General features: G+C 40.2%; 1 protein-coding gene across 1 annotated transcript in view; it reads right to left on the minus strand.

Annotated features, from left to right (window-relative positions):
* Nucleotides 1-23664, minus strand: part of NKAIN3 (sodium/potassium transporting ATPase interacting 3) — an 814348-nt gene that overhangs the window by 70417 nt on the left and 720267 nt on the right. The window contains exon 5 of the mRNA XM_033933437.1: nt 11253-11313. Within this exon, the coding sequence (XP_033789328.1) occupies nt 11253-11313 (61 nt within the window). The remainder of the gene's footprint in view (nt 1-11252; nt 11314-23664) is intronic.

The following is a 23664-nucleotide window of genomic DNA, read 5'->3' on the forward strand; positions in this document are numbered from 1 at the left end:
TTTTCTTATGTGTTTACAGCTGTGATCCACCAAGAACTGTGGCATGAAGAGAATATAACTACAGTATTTTAAATAAATAAAAAAAATATACAATTAATTTAGGGGTCCTTTTATTAAGCTGTGGTTAGAAGTAGCCTCAGTGAGTCCTTATATGAGTCTGTCCTGTGCACTAAGGCTAATTTTACCACAGCTGGAAAAGAGCCAATATTTTTTGAATTATGAATAATGGCCATGAGCCAATTTTGCCATTAGCAAGTGGCCATTAAAAATATTACTTTGGGAGCATTTACTGACACCTATTGTGTGCTAAGGGCTCATGAGCATGCTTTCTGCAGCTTAAAATGGCTTATTGTGGGACATGCTGAGGGGTCCTGCAGTATTTTTCAAATCTGTGCACGCAAACTGCAAGCTAAAAAATATTTTTTATTTTTATTACAGACAGAGCTTATCTAGGACAGAGTGGATGTTTCTGGGCTAATCAGTTAGTGTGTGGTAATGTAGATGTGCTAACTGATTAGCCCAGAAACATCTGCTCTCTGCCCTAGATACACCCTCTCTGTAATAAAAATAATTTTAGCATGCAGTTTGCATACACAGGTCTGAAAAGTTGCTTTATGACACCTCAGCATGTCTCACAATAAACCATTTTAAGCTGCAGAAAGCACATGCTAGTGCTTACTATGGCTTAAGGACTTCTTAGGAAGTCCTGAATATTGGCACTTGACCACATAGGTCAGGGATCTCAAAGTCCCTCCCTAAGGGCCGCAATCCAGTCGGGTTTTCTGGATTTCCCCAATGAATATGCATTGAAAGCAGTTCTTGCACATAGATCTCATGCATATTCATTGGGGAAATCCTGAAAACCCGACTGGATTGCAGCCCTCGAGGAGGGACTTTGAGACCCCTGACATAGGTTTCTATGTTTCTAATTCCTAAAAAGCATCAGAGCATTTACCTTGCCGGCCTGCGGTAAAACCTTCTACAGTGCTTTCATAAAAGGAGTCCTATATTAAGCTCTGTCTTTCACTAAGCATGCAATTAAATCTCTCAAAACAAGGCCAGCTAGAACTAAAGGTTTTAATCAAAGGGACCAATTTAAAGTACAGTGGTGCCTCGCATAACGAACGCCTTGCACAGCGAACGCTGCGCACAACGAACTTCATGTCTTGCTTCCTACAACGAACTTCGTTTCACACAACGAAGTCGCCCGAGCTGCATCCTTCCGCGCAGGCACTGCGCTTAACTGCCCTCTCTCCGCCTGGCTCCCTGTGCAGTGGCGGACCGTCGGCTCGCAGGGGCCCGGCGCCTACTGCTGATGCGTTGGGGGGGACGGAGCTACTCTCGCCGCTTCCCCGATGCTAGAAAAAAAAATGAACAGTTAAGTCCCAGTTTTTGCCGCTGAGACTCTGCCCTCTCTCACTGTAAAATTAGACTCTACTTAGTCTGTCTTTAAATTTAAAAAAATGTGTGTTGTTTTAAAAAACAATTATGTTTTTAGATGTATCTAAATAAAAATAATAACAAAAAAATTATCTTTTTTTATGTCATCTTAGCATATTTTATGCTACAGAACGAATTATTTTTTTTAACATGTATTGTTATGGGAAAACGCGTTTCACATAACGAACTTTTCGCATAACAAACTTGCTCCTGGAACCAATTAAGTTCGTTGTGTGAGGCACCACTGTACTAGATTTGGCTAGTTAACAAGATGGGAAAGAGTCAGCAAAGGCTGCTAGAATTTATGGCCTTATGGTGATGATAGAAGCAGAATATACTGTATATGTCTCAACAATATATTTAAAATAAGCAGAATGATGCAGAAATACTAAATCATGTCCTCCCCCCCTTAATGAGAAAATTGGTTAGCACAGCTGGCCCATAGTGCTTACATGGGTCTCTTTTAACTAATGATTTCCTTTGATACAAATTCAGCAGCTGGCATTTCCAAACTGGAAGAGAAAAGTTTGCTCTGTGTGACTAATGGATATTTCTTGTTAACCATAACGAAGCCAGTCCTGACTAGAAATGTGTGCATCTTTTCCCTCTTTCTCTTGCGCACACGTAAAACCAGATGGTAGCAGGGAAATCAAAATGCGACATTTCAAATTTGGAATCATGGCAGTGACTGAAAGCTGAGGCATCTCCAACAGAGCACTAGATGCTGTTGACTATTTCTGTGCACTATTGAGTTTATTGTTTTTGTGGAAAGTAAAGAATGACACAGGGACAAATTTGTCCCCAGCCCCGCAGGAACTCAATTTCCCATTCCCATCCCTGTGAGTTTTGTCACTGTCCTTGACCCTGCCCCATTCCTGTAAGAACTGCACGAGCCTCGAACACACAATTTTAAAGTGTTTGAGGCTTGTGCAGATGAAGACAGAGCTTGCGGGAATGGGGCAGGGACAGGGAAAGAACTCGCCGGGACAGGACGGGAAAATGAGTTCCCGTGGGGATAGGGAAAAATTTGTCCTTGTGTCATTCTCTAGTTGAAAGGACCACCTGTGTAAATTCCCCTTTTAAGGACCTATTCATAAAATTGCAGTAAGCCTAATGTAGGTGTTTTAAGTATACTGCAGGTGCTTTAAGCCTAACATGGCCACAGGGTGAGGTTCTGCTGCCAGCCTTCAAGGGGCTCAGCTCCTGGGTGAGTTTTGCTAGTGTTAATCTCTCCTACCAGTTGGTATCAGTGTATCTCATGAGGCAGACTGACCATGTCTATTCACAGCATAACTGCTTTTTCCTGCTACAAATCACATTGGCCCTGTCTAGTCTCTTAAAAACACCTAGTCACTTTTTGGTTTCCTTAACAGAGCTTGAATTCTCATGTGCTTTGGCTGCCTACTTCTATCCAAATGCTATTTATTTTTGGACACCTCTTAATCTTGCTCCAGTTCCTGCTGGACTTTGGTCTTGCTCCTCATTGGTAAGAGCCTCTCACTTGTGTCTTTATTGGACTCCTCTGTTCTGTCATTCACTCCTCTGGTTCTGGGGGCTAGATGCACAAAGCACAGTCGTTATGACCGTGTGCGTTGCTGCTGGCCGATTTTTTGGCCAATTGTGGAACATTTACACCAACTGAACCCTAGTATAAATCCCGATGCCTAAAGTAGGCATCCCTTGAATTCTATGATAGTGCATGCATCGTTACTGAATGCCCCAACCTGCTCATGCCCCTTCTATGGCTACATCCCCTTTTCAGTTGCATGATTATTATTAAACTGCTTGTGCGCCCAAATTTGGGCATGAAATTTTAAGAGACATTTATAGAATTCCCTCATACATGTGTAGTTACTGGCAATCAACAGTTTACACTATATTGATCACTTCTGACTATACAAATAGTGATGATGTGTATAGGTTTTGGGTTGTTTTTTTTAAATGCTGCAGTTGGCATTTAAAAAACATAGTAACATAGTAAATGACAGCATATAAAGACCTGAATGGTCCATCTAGTCTGCCCAACCGTACATGCATTAAAATTCATGATATAAATTAAATTGTCTATTTTCTTACATATTTCTGGGCCAGAGACCTAGAGGTCTGCCAAGTTTTGTGGTTAGATTCCAACTACTGGAGTCTCTGTCTAAGCTGACTCCAGTAGTTGGACCACGAAACTATGCTTAGGTGCCTCGACGAAATGGGAATATCAGGAAGAGTGTGGACCTGGTTCCGAGGTTTCCTAACCAAACGATCTTATCAAGTGGTCCATGAAGGAAATTACTCTGAACCCTGGAAAAGCCCCTCGGGAGTCCCACAAGGATCCCCCCCTATCTCCCACCTTGTTCAATATATACATCTCTTCTCTAGGCCACCTTTTACAAAAGCTTAACCTAACTTATTATATATACGCAGACGACATCTCCATACTAATACCAATAACAAATGTGACCTCAACCAACTCAAAACATATCTCCTCCATCATGCTCAAAATAGAAAAATGGACTTTAAACTTCAAACTGAAATTAAACTCAGAAAAGACAAAGATTTTCCTTGCTAGCCCAAACGAGAAAATCTCCGCAACTACAATACATGTAAACGGCCATTATCACCCAATACTAAAAACCATAAAAATACTGGGAGTCACCCTGGATACCCACCTGACCCTGACCAAGCATATAAACTCGGTGACTAAAAAATGCTTCTTCATCCTTTGGAAACTGAAAACCATAAAAAAATACTTCGACCCGCTATCCTTCAGAATATTGGTACAATCACTGATTTTATCCACCCTGGACTACTGTAACATTGTCTACTTGGGAATATCTAAAAAAAAGGTGAGAAAACTGAGAATAGTTGAAAATACGGCCATCCGTCTAATATTCGGACTAAAGAAGAGCGATCATGTTAGTCCATTCTACAAACTCCTTCATTGGTTACCAATTGAAGCACGAATTCTATTCAAATTCTCCTGCCTCTGCTATAAACTAATCTGGGGACTGGCCCCCAGCTACTTACTACCTCACTTTGAATTCCACTCCTCTATTAGGCCTACCAGAAACCGTAACCTCTTTACCTACCCAAATATCATAGGCTGTAGATATCGCACCGTCTTTGATAGAACATTCAAATTCCAAGCAGGTAGACTGCAAATTTGGACAGGCTAATTCACTGATGCCGCCAGAGAATCATATAGTATCTTTAGGAAAGAACTAAAAACCACCTTGTTTAAGAAATTTATAACCTAACCAGACTTCTCCCCTAAAATCGGAGCCTCCTCCCATCCCAAGGAGTCCGTCTACCCTCTTCTGCCAAAATTTCTATCTTTAATTGTTACCAGTTTTTCCCACTGGTGCCCGTCCTTTGTTCAAATGTACCAAGTTAACAACTTACTTCTCATCAACATCTTATGTTATCTTTTTCACCTTCGCAGTCTTGTACCTTTGTAACTCAAAGCGCAATCTCCTTTCTCTTCTCCTACTTATGCTCTGAATATCGTCGACTGTATAATGCTACTCATTGTGAAACCGTGTAATACACAGACCCTGTAACTCTCCTGTTACTATCACTAGATGTTCAATGCTATACTCTGTAATTTGCTGTCTGTACAGTTTCTCTTCATTGTAAACCGCCTAGAAGTCGCAAGATTGTTGGCGGTATATAAGAATAAAGTTATTATTATTATTATATTAAATCATCCCAGCCATTGAAGCCCTCCCCAGCCCATCATCAACTGAATGGCATTATATGGGACACAAACTAGGCAAGTCCACCCAGTGTGGCACAGTGGTTAAAGCTACAGCCTCAGCACCCTGGGATTGTGGGTTCAAACCCATGCTGTTCCTTGTGACCCTGGGCAAGTCACTTAATCTCCCCATTGCCCCAAGTACATTAGATAGATTGTGAGCCCACCAGGACAGACAGGGAAAATGCTTGAGAACCTGAATAATCTCATATAAACTGTTCTGAACTCTCCTGGGAGAATGGTATAGAAAATTCAATTAAAAAAAAGTACTGGTCTTAGTTCTTTAATAAATACCTATTATTTTCTTATTAGAGATCCTCTGTGTTCATCCCATGCTTTTTTGAACTCTGTCACCGTTTTCCTCTCCACTACCTCCCTCAGGAGGGCATTCCACGCATCAACTACCCTCTCCCTAAAGAAGAATTTCCTAACATTACTCTTAAGTCTACCACCCCTCAATCTCAAATTATGCCCTCTGGTTTTACCATTTTCCTTTCTCTCTAGACCAGGGGGCTCAAAGTCCCTCCTTGAGGGCCGCAATCCAGTTGGATTTTCAGGATTTCCCCAATGAATATGCATGAGATCTATGTGCATGAACTGCTTTCAATGCGTATTCATTGGGGAAATCCTAAAAACCTGACTGGATTGCGGCCCTCAAGGAGGGACTTTGAGATCCCTGCTCTAGATTAATCCTTTTTCTAGACTAATCCTACTAATTGCCAAGACTCAATGTTTTAATAGCATTTTGTAAAATACCAGGAGTTTTTGAATGCACAGATTTAAAAGGGTCTATTTTCCAGTCTACATGAACTAAACAAAGATATTCTCAACATTGAGTTAAAATGATAACTTGGAACACTCAAAGTAATGTATAAAAATACTATAGTAGCTAGAAGAGAGAACAAGAATCAACCAAGTTTCCCAAACTGCTCTACCATTGTACGTCTTGAACTGCAGGGTGGCTTCTGTCATACAGCAAATTCTCTAGTGATTACGTTAATCTGAGTTTACCAAGTTCTTTCCCCTCAGGATGGGATTTGAAACTAGACATCCAGAGGTATAAGACTAAGGGGGGAAGTTATCAATGTAGCCTACCAATAAGATAGGTTATTTTACCACTACACTAATGTCTGTGCTATTTTAGGCTAGTGATTTAAATCATGATTTAACTTGATTTGATTTTAAATCAAATCCACCCTGATGGTTCACGTTCAAGTTCAATTTATTTGATATACTGCTAATATAAAACCAGGGTTAAAATCTAAGCAATTTACAATATAATAAAATATAAAATGGAGGGGGACAAACACAGACAGTAAACCAATACAAACATCTCCAAAACATGAGGACTGATTACAATAAAATCTTGGGTACAGGAAAGAGGAAAAGGGATGAAAACATATAAGGTGTAGGTGAAAATTGTACTCTCGCAATTATAGGCCCATATTGTTAAACTATAAACAAAATGCCTGAGAAAAATGATACCCCTTTAATTGAGTCTTAAATTTCAGGAATGAGCTTTCTAGGTGAAGGTAAAAAGGTAAAGAATTCCAAAGTGCAGGAGCCATAACCGAAAAAGAAGAATTCCTATGAACATCGAGAAATAATTGCCTAAATGAAGGAACAATTAGCAACTGTTGATGTAAAAATCGAAGAGTTCTCTGTGGAGAATGTTGAACTAAAAAACTGAATAACAAAGAAGGAAGACCACTTGATAATATATGATGAGCGGGGCAGGATTAACCAATAGGCCATGTAGGCACGTGCCTAGGGCCCGAAATGGTTAGGGAGGCCCGATGAAGGAGGGCATCAACATTGTTTTTTCCAAACGGCGATGGACCCCTCCAACATTGATCGGCAACGCGGGCCCCACCCCGATCGGCAATGCGGTGTCCCCCCCCATCGAGGGAAAGTAAGACAAGCAAGCAACGCGGATAAGAAAGGCAACAGGAACTGTAATTGTGCAAGCAGTGCTGCTTGCCCAAAGCTTCTCTCTGACGCAGCTTCCTGTTTCCGCCTGGGCGCATGGTGGGGTGGGGCAGGGCAGGGGGGCCCAGTGTACTTGTGTGCCTAGGGGCCCTCGACGAATTAATCCTGCCCTGATGATGAGAGAGAATATTGTATTCAAAAAGGAATACGATAAGAAACAGGAAGGATATGTTCAGCTTTTAAAAGGGGTGTAACATGATCAAATTTTGAACGGTGATAAAGCAATCTCACTGCAGTGTTTTGAACTAGTTGTAACCAATGTAACTAGTATTTTGGCTCTCTGCCGTGGTGAGCTTGTGAATCATAGAGCCTCAACATTACACTGGTCCAACAGCCTGAGGGCGAAACGGACAACTAGCTTAATGCTGGCGAAGGAACTAGCAGAGACAGCAGGAAAGATTGAGTAACAACAACTTTCACTGCCTATTTTCAACAAACCCTGTCTGGGATCTAAAAATTAAGTCCCTGTTTTAAGAACTATAAGTTTAAGAACTATAAGTATTTTTGATTAACAACAGGGCAGGAGGGGAGCATGAGCCAGTGAGGTTAATTCCCTTTCTAGTGTGATTGTAAAACACATACAACACAAGGGGATCTGAGGCTCAGCCCCTTTGATAGTAACTAAAAAGGATTTAAGTTCAGGAGCTATTCATAGTGGATTTACACCTCTGGATAACTTGGACTAAGAAAATTGAAATGATATTTGAGAAGGGTATTTTTTGAAATCAATATATGTTCTTTCTCATCCTGTATATAATTTTGGTGACAGACTTAAAGATCTCAATTTGTATACTTTAGAGGAAAGGCAGGAGATGGGAGATATGATAGAGTCATTTAAATACCTACATAATATAAATGTGCATGGGTCTGTGCATGGGTCGAGTCTCTTTCATTTGAAAGGAAACTCTGCAATGATAGGACATAGGATGAAGTTAAGAAGAGATAGGCTCTGGAGTAATCTGAGGAAATACTTTTTTACGGAAAGGGTGGTAGATGCTTGGAACAGTCTCCCGGAAGAGGTGGTAGAAGCAGAGACTGTGTCTGAATCCAAGAGGGCCTGGGATCTCTCAGAGAAAGAAAGAGATAATAGTTACTGTGGATGGGCAGACTAGATGGACCATTTGGCCTTTATCTGCTGTCATGTTTCTATCCTTAGGTGCCTTTTATAGAATCCGGCCCTAACTGCATTTGATGGAATGGAGCAGGAAATGTTTGGTTAAGGGTTGGGAAAGGGCATAGACCGTGCATTGCAATTAGTGCATGGTAATTTACTGTATGCTAGTACCGATGGAGGCAGCGCCAGTGCACTTTTTGCCTCCTTTGGAAAAACTGACCACTGCACCAGTGATTTCATGGTAAGAACACCAAAAGGAAACTTTAAAACAATCCAAGAACGTACAACCTTTGAAATCAAAACGATAAGGAATTTTGACACCTACCAGACAGAACTTAACAGAGATCTTGGCTTTCTCACTATAAAAACATTTAAAACTGCTCTGCCACCTTCCTGTCTCCTGCCCACCCACCCCTCCCTCTTCCTATTCCTATTCCTATCCCAAAAATGCATTCATGTTTTCCTCATATATACTGATATTTGTCTACATTTGCTTTTTTATAATCTGAAGAAGGGTCACCTTTGAAAGCTCATCATAAAATGTATTGAGTTAGTCCAGTAAAAAAGGTATCACCTTATTTCTTTATGTTCAATAATTTTATTGAGTTATAGCAAAATAAAACATACAATTATCGGATCACAGAAACTATTGGAACATTCTAAAGAGTTAAAAGATATGAAAGTTGAAGTGACTGCCTCTAATCTTTTGCTTCAGAAACATGACCAGGATATAACAATTTTTAAATAATTGCATGAGAACTTGATAAAAGATAATGTTAATCTTAGAAGAAAAGTGGAAATGCTTGAAAATAATTCACGTTATAATAATTTAAGATTGATTAACTTCCCTAGGCTAACGTCTGTAATTCCTAGGGAAATGCTTAAAAGATATTTATTAGAAATATTGGGAATTTCAGAGGAAATGTTGCCTCTTCTGTATATTATCTCCTGGAAAAATCAAGTTCAATAATCTTTACCAAACCAAGAGTCTTTAAATGTATCTGAAATGTTGGAAATCTATATATATAAAATCGGAGGTATGTATGTGTGTATGTGCCGCGATCACGCAAAAACGGCTTGACCGATTTGAACGAAACTTGGTATGCAGATCCCTCACTACCTGGGGTGATATGTTCTGGGGGTCTCGCGGCCCACCTGCACACGTGGGCGGAGCTACAAACAGAAAATCAGATTTCACCCATTCATGTCAATGGAAAAAATGTAAAAAGCTGCCATTCTCACTGTAATTCAAAAACGGCTTGACCGATTTGAACGAAACTTGGTATGCAGATCCCTCACTACCTGGGGTGATATGTTCTGGGGGTCTCGTGGCCCACAACTCTATGTTGTTTGCTCAAGGGTGGGTTCACCCAAGAATTTATATGTTCTTGCTCCAGGAGGTGAAACTAAAATTGTTGTTTATAATCACGTTTTGCGTTAGTTGTATTGTATTCATTTTGTCAAATATTTCACATTATAATTTGAATATTGTACTTTTTATTAAGCTGTAAAAAAATAATTTCATTCACCACTATAAAGTATCTTTATTTGAATCCATTTACAGTGTTATTGCTATAATTAAATAACCGTGCAACGCCGGGGCATCAGCTAGTATCTGATAAAGAGGCAGCAGTGCCATCCACTTTGTTCATATCAGTAGCTCTCTCAATTGATAAAACATGGTTGTTAAAACTTTTCTTCAAAAATAGGCAAAAAGAATTTATAGGTCTTAAAGTACAAATGTTTCCTGATTGTTAATGAAGCCTGGGGTTACATCCTTGGATGCCACTTTCTATTTGTGGCACCCTTGTAAATGTATTGTTCTATATCATGCTGTTAAATATGTTTTTTATGAACTAAACAAGTTGATAACCTTTTTGCCCCTATCCCGTTTGGAAAAAGAACAAACTTGAGCCCTGTTTATATGGGATGTACGCCTCAACTCACCGCTTTAACCAGCCTTAATTCTTAATAGAATTTTCTTTTGACTTTCGCTAGATTATAACATTTTGGATCTAATTTGAGGACTTGAGCATAATTAGCTAAAATTACTTTTGTTTTCTTGACATTGATTATTATGAAGGAATATTTACATGTCTAATTTTGCTTTCTGTACAAGTTATGCTTGGTAATTAAGATTGAAAATCTAATAAATATATAATAATAAAAAAAGAAACAGTATGATATTATAATATGCAGTACATGTGAATCTGATGTTCTAGATGCTGTTAAGGATATGGCCATGAAGAAGACACCTGGACCCGATGGAGTAACTGTTTTATTTCCTTATATTACCTTGGAAAGTAGACTAACACGGCCACCACAGCACTTTCCTCCCAAATAGGAAGTGTTAAGTGCATTGGTGCTATTCGTTACTGCACTTACCACATGGTAAAGGTTTCCCCTGCGTGGTAGGTGCCTGGGCAGATGGTGGGAATTCTCCCAACAGTTATTGCACAGGCTTTGCAGAAACTACATGGTAAGTATAAAACTTTGCATAGTTAAAGGGCCCCTGAGACTTGTCTTTCATTCTGTTTTTATGTGAAAAGATTTGATAAATCAAATTGTAGATCGTGGATTTAGTTAGCTAATTTTTTGGCAGTAGGCTGAATATAGCCCTATCTTGACCTTTTGGATGAAATTGGGAACCAATGCAATATGAGGGTAGGAGTATTCTTGGCTCCCAGTTACCTGATCCAGTTGGTAATATAACAGTAGCATCATTGCTAAATCAGAATATTAAAATGTATGCTGAAAATGTTATAGCTTTGTTTATCTCTGCTTGAGCTGCAAAGTTTCTTTGGGATTTTCCTATTACAAATGGCTTGGTTTAGCACACAGCTGACTGGGTGGATATGACATTCCATTTGCTATGATTAAATATCTTCCTGTCACTGTGCAATTAACTGGAAGAACTCAGTATCACCCAGGAGAGCTTCAGAGATGGACAGATCAGGTACTTACAGCTATCCTCTTCTTCCGTGAAAATACTGATCACGTAGCAGGCATACACAAAACCGATCAGCTGTGTGGAGACATGAAAAATATATTAGATGCTGAATTATTATTGATGCTTTCTAAACACAGGTCATGATTGATATTAATTAATAGTATTCAGTTTCATCTATTTCTCGTTATATATATCCTACAGAGAGAATGGAATCTGTTCAAACTCTTTTCTGGTCTAATACAAAGTAGAATATCCAACTGCTTCCCTCTTCTCTCCTCCCTTCTCCCCCAGCCTACTAAATGCCACCAGCTAATGTGGAACAATTTTGTACTTTTAGAGATAATAAAATGTAATTTTTATATCTGCCATCATTTACTTAGGGGCCCTTTTACTAAACCTTAGAGCATACTAATGGAATTGGCAAGTGCTAAATGCTAAACGTAAAAGACTGATGTCGGAAAACAACCAAAAGGTTGTGGAACAGAAGATTGGATGTACCAGTTTGTAGTATAACACGTGTCCAGATAACTTAAAAACAATAATCTTAAAAAACAATCCACAAATGACTCACAAGATAAAAACCAAATAATGAGCCATATTTTGGCAAAATAAAAATGCCTCAAGGGTCTTATAGGGTCCTTGGATGTCTTCTTTTTTTTATTTTATTTTTTGTAATATCATCTTTATTAAAACACAAGGTAATCAAAATACAAAGGAATACGCAACAGATGAAACAGAACAAAGACATAACTACAGTTCAGCTGCATAAAGGTCGTAGCCTTGCCATAAAATGCCCTAGTAGGCGCTACCACTCCTGCAAGAGGTCGGCAATCAATCCAGTCAAGAGGCAGGCACAGAGGCATAAAGATGCGGTCGGTCACCCCTGTCAGTTTTATATAGTCACCATAGAGAATCCCCAAACGATTCCACACGTGCAAACACTCTTAACATCCGACACACATACACCACCACCAACAAGCTCCCCATCCAACAAGCAACCGGAAGCAGGCACGCACAGACCCAAACTTCCGGATACTGGCAGAGCCAAACAGTACAAAGACAGTGTGGAAAAAGAGAGATAGACATGGGAGGCAAACCAAGGAGCTGCCTGCCTTGATGTCTTAAATATACAAACATAAAAGTCACAAAAAATCCAAGTAGTTGGGATGCTGCATACTAACAACATAGCACACAGGCCTCCAGTGTAGGCTGACGTCATGTGATGTCAGCATTTAGCACACAATAATTTCATCAGGACACACTAAGCTTTAGTAAAAGGGCCTCTATGTTACTAAGTCATATTTGCATAATAATAAAAGAGGATTTAAAAATCAGCCAAAAATTTGGATCTGAGCAGACCCACACGGTTTACCGATCATCTTAGTACATCTAGGCCTGAATCACTTTCCAAAACATGCAAATTGGTAGAACCATTCACCTGCAGGAGGAATAGTCTAACATACTTTCCAGCAGCTTCTATAAGGGAAAAATGAACAGTATTGTACTGTTTCCCAAGCATATTTGGAAAAACTAGAGCTAATGAAGTAAGCAGAATCTTAGGGTTACACAGATTCAGTAGGAGAGGCAGAATTATTGTTTGTTCTGCTTTTGCTTATTTGCATTTTTCTGTTCTTTTTTTCATCCTGCCTGGTATTGTTAGGCATTGCTGAGGCCACACCTTTCTATCCAATCATAGATGTGCCTTTTTGTAGTGCATCATCGGCACACATCATGAGGGAAGGGGCTGAGAACTAACAACAAACCATGCAAATGTGAAAACGCAAGATATATATATGATTTTTCTGCATTGCTTCGGTGGGACCTATGCAAATTGGCAGCCCCAGACCAGCCTGTATACACTTTTAATGGATGTGCATGAGAAAACACCTTTAACACACGTGCATAAGACATGCTCTTTACACATGCGTATATTTTATATGGTACCCAATCACATAAAAAGTATTTTTATGAACTTCCACATGCATTCAGTGGCCCAGACCTGCCAGTATATGCTTCTAGCGCACACGTTTCAATGCTATTGGCACCTCCTGACCTGCGGCTAATTTTGGATCGTTAAAGGCTGGTGCTTCATTTTGTGCATCATCTGGGCATCGATCAGCATGCTCATTTCAATACTGATGAGCTTGATCTACAGTACTTCCCCAATATTCATGGTTCCAGGAACCCCCGCAAATCTTGACAAACCGCGAATACGTTTTTTCATGGGGGAGACTGGAGAGGGCAGCGGGAGAGGCAGGAGAGAGCAGCCGTTGTGCCGGCGAGTGAAGGAAATCACTCACTGTATGCTCCGACCGCCTCTTCCTGCACTAAAGTCGGGCCTTACCAATCAGGAGCTGCGTGTCAACGCCCCTCCTAGGAGAGAGGGGTGGGACTATGACACACTTAAAAGCAGAGCTCTGAATCACAGTAGGGGAGAGAGAGGAGAGACAGAGGCAGGAGAAGCAAGGCAGAGGCACCAGCAGCAGTGCAACCAGGAAGGTGAGGGGAGGAGTCTTTCCCTTCCACCTCACAGCAGTGAGGAGGTGGATATGGCTGAGGACTTGCCTAGCCTGAAACCAGCTGCTGAGAGCATGATAGGAGGCGAGGCTATGGACACTGCTGAATTGCCTCTAGATGCCAGCTTTAACCCAGAGTGGATGGAGGTTAGTTCCTAAGCTAAAGGGAAGAAGAGAACCTGTCTGAGTATACTGTGTTTGTGTGCTGGCTCTCTGCAGCAGAGACCAGGTGACTCTAATCAAGGAGAGGAGGGAAAAAATCTTTCTCTTCCCCCCCCTGACTGTCTTTTTTTTAATTTATTTATCAAATTTTACATGTTATAAATCAAGTATCCACTTGTACAGAAAGTTGAAGAAAAGCAAGAAAATAATACTCAAAGGTAAAATACATAATAATAAAATAAAATAAAATAAATGTTTAGCTTAAATTCAGCTCAAGTCCTCAACAACATTAGATCCAAGAAGGATAAGGCGGACATATTAACAAATGCTAACAACTGCTAACAACTATCAATTCAAATATTAGGAAAACAAGGTCCCTTGGCTGAGAAAGGATATCATTATTCAAATGCACTTCACTTTGATTTTGATTTTCCTTCATCCAGCCGAGTTCCTGCCAAAAAGGCTGTCAACTGGAATGGTTCAAAGAATACATATTTCTTCATATGGTATTGTATTACACATTTACAAGGGTGTCGAAGAAAAAAAGTCCCACCAAGAGATGTAACACCTGGCTTCATCAAAAGAAACTCTCGCCTTCTCCTCTGGGTTTCCCGTGCCAAATCTGGAAACATTAATATTTTTTGTCCAAGAAATTCTTTCATTTTATTTCTAAAGAACAATCTAAGCAACCAATTTTTATCTGGAGCAAGAGCCACAGTAAGAAGCAATGTTGCCGGAGATGCAAGCTCTCTATCCGAAAGTTCCAAGATTGCTGAAACATTAAGTTGTTGATTATTCTCCTGTTGTTTAGATGGTGATTTAATAGCTTTCATTGGTAGGTAATATACTTGAGTAAGTGGTGGTAATGTATCCTCTGGAATACCCAAAATCTCCAACATATAACGTTTCAACATATCCCTAGGTGTCACCGAGGCTATCCTAGGAAAGTTAATCAGTCGAAGATTATTATTACGAGAAAAATTCTCCAAAGATTCCAGTTTTCTACGCATATTTGTATTATCTTTTATTATTGCTTCATTAAGCTGTTTTGATACTTTTAACTCCTTTTGTATATTCTCAATAGAATTCTTAGATTCACCAATTTCAACTTTTATGTTTTTTTATCTCAGTTTCTTGAAGAGTAATTTTATTTTCCAGCTGCAAAAGCTGGGGCTTGACAGACTTGGCCAGGTCAGCCAGTAAATCCCAAATTGAATCCAGTGTTACTTCTCTGGGTTTTTCAATAACACATGAAGGATTAAAAGTTTGAATAGTCTCACCAGTTTTCAGCTGTTCCTGGCAATCCTTCTGTTGGCCTGAAGTAGTCCCTGATGTTTCCAAGTCCTCGGTGTTTCTTGGACTCACCTGAAAACTCAGGGAGTCCATCTCCACGCTCCCCTCTCTGTTCTCCCTGGCCTCCGAGGGTAGATGCCTGCCTTCTCCCGGCAGCTCCTCCACTCGTGGCTCAGCGTAGTCTCTAGCCCCAAGGAGATCACCTCATTTCCGCCCCTCTGAGGCGTCTCCAGCGGGGGTGCCGACGCTGCCGGGATATCCTGCATCCGACGCAGGAGTTCTTCTATGTTGCCGAACGAGGGGACCGCCGAATGCCGCAAGGCTCCAGCGGCGCTGCGACCTCTCCTCTTCGGCATTCTAGGTAGGTAAATCTGTTCGGAAGAAAATTTTTCAGAAAATCTCCTCCGGCGTGCTGCTCAGCGTCCGGGACCATCGGCCATCTTGGATCTCCCCCCCTGACTGTCTTGATGTTTTTGTTTGTTGAGAAGCTGTAAATTTCAACCTATTAAATTTCTGTGATAGAGCCTCTGCAACAATAGTAACTTATCAAAAGCACCCTGCTAAGTCTACAGAAAAGCTCAGCTGTTGCTGATAAGCCCTGTTAACCACCAGAGCTCTGAACTGAGCAAGGGCTGAGAGCTGGACACTATACCTCACAAGTTAAGCTGGGGACTTTGGCTTTATTGCCTATGTTTTGCTACTGTGTTTGCCTTCCATGTTTTTGCAGTTATCTTTTCTTGTATGAAATTTATTTTTTCATGGCATTTCTACTTACCTGAACCCTGGTGAAGAGGACTGTCTTTAACCAGAGAAAGTCCAGGGGAATTATATTGCATGCCTTAGTTGAACTTTGGACATTTCTCACAACTGTGTGAACCATTTTTAGTTGTTGTCTGATTTATGAATTTCATGACTAGCTGACAGTGCTCAGACCAATTACCAAATAAAGCCTGGAATTGAGAGTTTAACAATACCTGAACTGTGTCTCCCATTCTTGGTAAATGTATCTCAGTGTGACCTGGGCAGACTAGGCAGGGGCCTAGGTCTGTTTTTACCTGAAAGGCCTTCCGCTTTCCTGAGGAAGCCACGCCGACAGGTCAGAGTAAAACACTGCAAGGCCCCTGCAGGTCTAGGCAGGGGTTAGCTGTGTGACAAGGGGAATTTCAAAACATATGTCTAAGTCAAATTTGGTCTTATGGAAATGGATGTCCAAAGTCAGCAGTAAGAAAATGCCCATTTTCAAAAGGCAAACCACCATATGCCTAGAATTATACATTTTTGAAAATCCTCTATCTGGACATCCTGGCCATTGGGACGCCCAGACCATCAGGATGTCTATCTTTATACCATATTTTCAAACAAAATTTTTTCCAAGTCCCAAATGGCCAGAACAAGACCATTTGAACATAGGAGGAGCACCACTGCACAGAAGGTGCTGCTATGAACTTCACAAAAAGGGTGCCAGATAAACGTCTCACCAGAACTCCCTTATAGATTATGGTGAGCCCCCCAGACCTCCCTAAAAACAATCCACTATACCAACCTGTTTACAACCCCAATAGCTGCAGATGGCACCCATATGGCAGTAGAGTAGGGTTTTGGTGGATGCACATTTTCTACTATAAATGTAGTGGTTAGAGCAGGGGTAGGGAACTCCGGTCCTCGAGAGCCATATTCCAGTCGGGTTTTCAGGATTTCCCCAATGAATATGCATTGAAAGCAGTGCATGCAAATAGATCTCATGCATATTCATTGGGGAAATCCTGAAACCCCAACTGGAATACGGCTCTCGAGGACCGGAGTTCCCTACCCCTGGGTTAGAGTGACTTATGGGCTTGGGTCCTCCTTTCTATAGCTCACTAGCCCACCAATAGGCTACTTAAGACATCTGTGTACAGCTTTACTAGGATGCCCCATATCAGACGCTTCTGTTTAGAGACAGGTATGCACCTTTTTGTTCTCATTTTTGTGTGGTGGAAGGGGGTCAGTGAGCACTGAGGAAGTGTGGGGGTGTCTTGTTGCATGCAGTGGTCATCTGGTCAGTTTGGACACCTTTGTGGCACTTAGACCCTTTTAAAAGAGGTCTAGTTCCAAACGTATAAATTCCATCCAGGATGTCTTGCAAAATGTTTTATTATCGCTGTAAGACGTCCATGTCTAACCTGCCCTTGACACTGCCCAAAGCAAGTCCATTACACACCTCTACCACGCCCATCTCGTGCTTTGAACACAGAAGCTGGAATACCTTACTAGACGTACAAAAAGACAATTTTGATTATCGGCACTTGAATGTCCTGGCAATTAGGACGTCCAAGTGCTGATTTAGGATGTTTTTTGGATGTTTAGGTTTTTTGATTATGGGCCTCATTGTGGCAGAAACTGAGCCCACCTTGATGGGTGAAGAAGGTGGAAAAAGCTTGATGACACTTCCTCTGGTCTATGACTTGCACACTTTCATCCAAGTTCCACTGCTTGAGCTTAGATGTTAAAAGCTCTGCACTGGACTTGGTGAGACCAAGATCTCTGATCAAGTTGTTGAGGTCTTTTTTGTTTAGATAGTATGGGTTTTTCTCATCAGCTCCAACACTGATATTGTAAACTGGATCTATAACATGTTCCTCACTCTATGACTCTGGAGAGCTCAGGGCAATGTGGCACTGGGGTGATGGATGAAGAAATGTCTAGATATGTGATTGCGGATACATGCTTGCCAGTTCAACCAGCCTGTATGACAGCTTTGGATGTTATGATCAGTCCTATTAGAGCAGCAAGCAGGTCTCTGGAGTAGCCTAATGGTCAGTGGACCACAGAGAAAAGAACCAAGGTCCATATCCCACTCTAACTATTACACTTGTAGTGAAAAGTGTGAGCCCTTCAAAACCCATCCAAACCTAATGTACCTACTTATAGGTAATACCTACAGGCATAAGAGCTATTTGGGTGATATACAGTTGGGTTTGGGTGCATATTGGAGATCTCACCATATAATACAAGGGAGTTATGATGAGATGTGTACCTGGGATCTTATATGTGAAGTTTACTGCAGTACCTCCTAGGGTGCCCACTGCTCTGCTGGGATGTCTATGTGACCAGTCTGCAATGAATGCTGGTCCCTCCTCCACACCAATGGCTGGGTTTTGTGTGTTTTCCATCTGAAAAATTGATTTTCAAATATGAGGACTGACAAGTTCATGAACTCATCCTAGAAAAAGTGCTGCATTCCTCACTGCTGAATATTGCTATGCTCACCTTTGGAAGCTATGCACTGATACCAGCACCTAGTCCACCCTTCAAAGCAATTTTGGAACTCTTTTTCTGGAATGGCCATCAGAGCTTTTGTCTTATTACCCTTGATGTTCGAATGTCATCAAAATGTCTTCCTTTCAATATTTACTTTATCTTCAGGTAAAGAAAAAAGTCAATGAGGGCCAGATCAGTGAGTAGGGAGGGTGTTCCAATACAGTTATTTGTTTCCTGTCTAAAAACTCCCTCACAGATGGTGCCATGTGAGCTGGTACATTATCTTGATGCAAGAGCCATGAAGACACAAAAGATACCTTTCTCATGCCAAAATTTTCAGTTAAGATTTTCGTAACTGGGGTTTTTTTTTTTCGATGTTTACTTTATCTGCTATGCTTCTAACAATTAGCCAACGATTTTGACGCACAATTTGATGCATTTTTGCAATGTTTTCATCAGTTCTGCTCATTACTGACCGCTTGGACCTCTTTTCATCAGTGATGCTTTCTCTCTCCTAAGAAAAATGTTGAATCCATTTGAACACTGCTATTTTCTTTATGGTACTATTTCCATAAACTTGGACTAACATGTTCCTGATTTCACTTCCACTCTTGTCAAGTTTAACAAGAAATTTAATGCTTGTTCATTGCTCTAATTCAAGCTCCAACATTCTCGCAACAGCACACAAAAACATGCAACAACAATAATGAATACCACTCAACAAAACACCAACGCACGTCAACATGAGCACAGCTGTGAGACACTGATATACCAAGGTTATGAACCTTACCGAGCTGTTTGTACAGTGCTGCCAACATAAGCATATGGTGGCAAGTTCATGAATTTAATTGTCATCCTCATAGTTCAATAAGACACAGTGAGGAAAAACAAACTTAGGAAATGGTCATTTTTGAAACAAACAGTTGGCTGTTTTTCTGGTTTGAAAATGTCTATTTTCTCTACTGGAAATGCCCCTCTTTATTAACCACATTCAAAATATAGAGCATTTCTTCTTCAGCATTAATCTCTTTGTTTATCTTCTTATTATTTATCAAATTGAAACATTATATTAAATGCATTTTTAGAAAAAAGAAGCAAAGGGCTTTATTTTTAAAACCTTATTCACATGTGTAAAATTCTATTTCAGAAAGGCACTATTTACATATGTATCCTCATCACATATCAGTACTAAGGGGGGCTGGAGTGAGTTTTTGGTGAGTCAAAAATCTACACATGAATTTTCCATTTTATAAAGGAAATGTATGTGTATGACCCAATATTTCAACATCCAGAATTAAAACTTTATGGGATTCTATAAAGTGCTTTTTACAAGATAGATTAAAGGAGTTCTTTCCCTTAATCACCTGTTGCCTATCTCCCAAGGTCAGGCTATAAAAAATCCCGGTGTTTTAATGACAACTTTTCCTTCCATGGCCCCCACTTTTACCCCCTTTTACGAAGCTGCATTAGGCTTTTTTATCACTGGCCATGGCGGTAAAACCTCCGATACTCATAGAATTCCTATGAGCATCAAAGTTAATACCGCCGCAGCCAGCGATAAAAAAAAGCCTAACGCGGCTTCATAAAAGGGGGCCTTAATTATTAGAACTTTTTGTAAAATAAAATTAGGAGACTATATTAGAAACCTTTCACATTCTTGGAACTTAGACATTAACATTTTAATACCAAAGCATATGCCAGTAATATGGCCAGGTAACTGAAATCTCCAGTGCAATCCATAGCCACAGATCATAAAATAATAATGTCCTTTTCAACATACTCTCTCTTAGATTTTTAAAAAAGACTATATTAGCCTTGACCATGTGAATATTCTTATAAATGATTTAAATGAAATACCCCCTTTAACTTGTGCACTGTGAATGGGCATATTAATAAAATATTTATGCATATAAATTACTTTTCCTCTTCTAATTAAGCAGACTGGTGTTTAATTAATAATGTTATGATCATATAAAATTAGCCAGCCATCATGTTAATCACTGATTTGCAATGCGCTGTTTGGAATAGTATAATTGGTTGCTAAATATCCTAACAGAAATGGTCTTCCGCTGGCTTCCTGCCTAGCACCACAAGTAAAGCCACGTTTTATGACTGCAAAAATTACCTGAGCCAAAATTATCCTATTAGCAGTTTTTATAAGTTTACAGTTGCTACAGTTTAATAATTACAGCTCTGTAGCATTAGAATCAAACCATCTAAAAGACCCAAAATTTTTAAAAACATTCAGGGCAATTCTATAGCTGGGAATGTTCAGTTATGTGTGCCTTGAACCTTGAACGCATAAGTACACAACACACTATCCCATAATGGAGCGCCTAAGTGCCTTAGGTGCTTTTTTTTCAAAGCAGCACAAAAACATAGCCTTAGTGTGACCATACAGGGGTCATTCCCATACTTCTTTCATTCCTGGATGTTATTGGCATCACATGAATTGACCTAAATTTATTCAAGGGCTTCCTAACCAGTCACTCATATCAAGTCTTCTGTGACGACAAACTCTCCCCTGTCTGGACCACTCCCTGTGGAGTTCTGTAAGGACCCCCACTGTCCCCAATTCTGTTCAACATATGTTCGCTGGGGAACCACCTAGCCTCATCGGGAGTTACGAGCTATAGATATGCCAATGACTTCACGGTCCTCCTCCCAATACCTACTCTGCCTTCAAAGGAATCAAAGCGAATCTAAGGGATTATCCACACAATTGAAGACTGGATGACGAAACACAAACTGAAACTAAACCCTAAAAAATGCAAGTTCTTCCTTGCAAGCCCTTAAAACCTCAATGAGGAAAACATCATGATCAGGGGGTATAACCCCACCGCTACAGTCCACTATCTAAATCCTAGGAGTGACTCTAGACCAAAAGATGACCATGGAAAGCAAAATAGCTGCTGTGGTTCACAAAGGCTTTGCAGCACTCTGGAAACTATGATCAATCCGTTCCTACTCTGACACCCTTCCCTTCCAAATCCTAAGCCAAGCCCTGATCCTCAGCATGCTAGACTACTGCAACTTCATTTACATCTCATGCCCCATGAAACACCTTAACAGACTCCAGATGATTCAGCACGCAGCTGTGCACCTTATCTTCGGCCTAAGGAAAACTGACCACATCATGCCTTATTACAAGCAACCTAGAACAGGGGACAAAAGGTCCAAATAAAGGCACCAGAGCAAGAAGCAAACAGTATCAGAAAAATAGCTCCAGGCAACATTTCAATATTTCAACTATTGTTCATAAATATATCAGAAAACAAAAAGGAGAAACTGCCTTCACAACAGTGAGAAAAGGGGATTATTCAAATGGTCAAAAAGAACAAATTGTAATGATGAATTTTTGAAACTAATTCAAATGCTATAATAACAAATAAACTGTTTATTTATTAATTCCTAATATTTACTGTTTTGTGTGTCTCAATTATGTTCTTCCGAACCTCTTATGATATACATCATTCCAAGTTCCTGTCTTGTATGTTATTATAATCATTTATGTCCACCACCTCCTACCAATCTCTATTGAATACCTATTGAATCTCTATTTCTTTACTTATAATACTTTAATTTATTTTTAATTTTTAAAAAGATTTTTTATGATATCTATAAATATTTTCTTTAAAAAACATTATGAATCATATGAAGAAGCTTCTAATTCAAGTTGAAAGGCAAAACTTATCTTAAGATTTGTTGGATCTTGCCACCATCAACATTGATGTTTTAACGACTCCCGACGCCCTTTCCTTTTTTGGGCGTTTCAACCCTCAGTGGGTCTTCCTCGGGGGATAATAAACATAAGCTGCCTCTCTAATACTTATACAAACTAGCTTCAATCTCCGGTGTAAGTGCGTTTAACTCAATTAGAGTCGCGGCCGACGAGCGGGCGGTATGACTTCTGACATTGGTGACATATCACTCAAAATTCTTTATAACAGGGATAAAAAGAAATAAAAAGTTGAAACAAACAAATGTACCTTTTTTGGGCAGTACTGAGTGGCCTTTGTGAATACAGTCAGCAATAGTAAATAAGCAGAAATTGTATCAATAATAAAATAACAGCACTGACTATTTTGTTTAGGGGAGTTTATCATCAACCTAAAGGATTCTAGAAACTATTCACCTTCGAGATCACCATGCAATTTCAGGGTTATCTGTCCAGGATAGCTGTTCACTTACTTATGTAACCCATATGCACAAGACTCATAAATTTGTATGCAAGATTATAGAATGAAGGAGATTGTGTCTTTATGCGAGAGTTTCCTGCCCAGTTAACTGGCACTAAGCAGACCCTAAGGAAAATATTCAGCAGCATGTACCTGGGTAGCGCCACTGAATATCCTCTCTAACATTTACAACTGAAACCAGTTATTGCATGGGCAGTCTAGGGGTGAAGGTGGCACTATGTCCACATTATTCTTGCTGTAGGTACCCTTGAGTGAATTTCTTCAAAAAGCTATTAAATAGATCATTAGTCAATTGGAATGCAGCCTCAGAGGGCTTCTGCCTGCTTGACCTGGTTATAGAGATCCAGAAGTCTGCAATTTAAAAGGATTTCCAGTGCAAACCTGGATCCAGGAAGCTGCCATTGGGGCTGGGAAGAGAAGAAGCAGGGAAGGCAGCCAGAGCCTAGGAGGGTGAGGGATAGGGACAGTCAACAATGTCCAAGGTAAATAAATTCTTAGTTTTACCTAATTTCCCATGAACCCACAGTTTCTTTGAGCATCCAATGATGCAGTTATATGCAGTTTCTGATGCTCCTTCTCCCGCCGCAAAGCTGAGGATAACCCTGCAGGAGGGAGAGTAGAGAAGCTTTGAGGCTTTCAAAACCAAGGGAAAAGAGCTGATGAGCAGTCATCCATCTGCATCCCTGCTTCAGCTCCGTGGTGTAGTTAAAAAGTGCAGCCAGATAAGGTTAGTGTTTTCAACATGGAGTGAACTGAGACAGAAAGCAGCCTAGACGTGGTCAGAGGAAAATTGGTAGGCGGGCCCATGGAACAAGGCCTATACTATAGACTGCAGAAAAGTGTCTCTGATAACGGAAAAGCAGGCATTCATTGAGTCCTAGTGACTACCAGATTCTAACATGGGCACTTTGCAGCTACCAAATTTTGGCTGTTAACCCCTGGTCTCTGAAGAATCTTACTGCATTTTAGAGAGTAGACTCCTTCAGGAAACAGATAATTGAGACAATAAAATTTTT

This window comes from Geotrypetes seraphini, chromosome 2 (assembly GCF_902459505.1).
Source record: "Geotrypetes seraphini chromosome 2, aGeoSer1.1, whole genome shotgun sequence".
Classification (NCBI taxonomy): domain Eukaryota; kingdom Metazoa; phylum Chordata; class Amphibia; order Gymnophiona; family Dermophiidae; genus Geotrypetes; species Geotrypetes seraphini.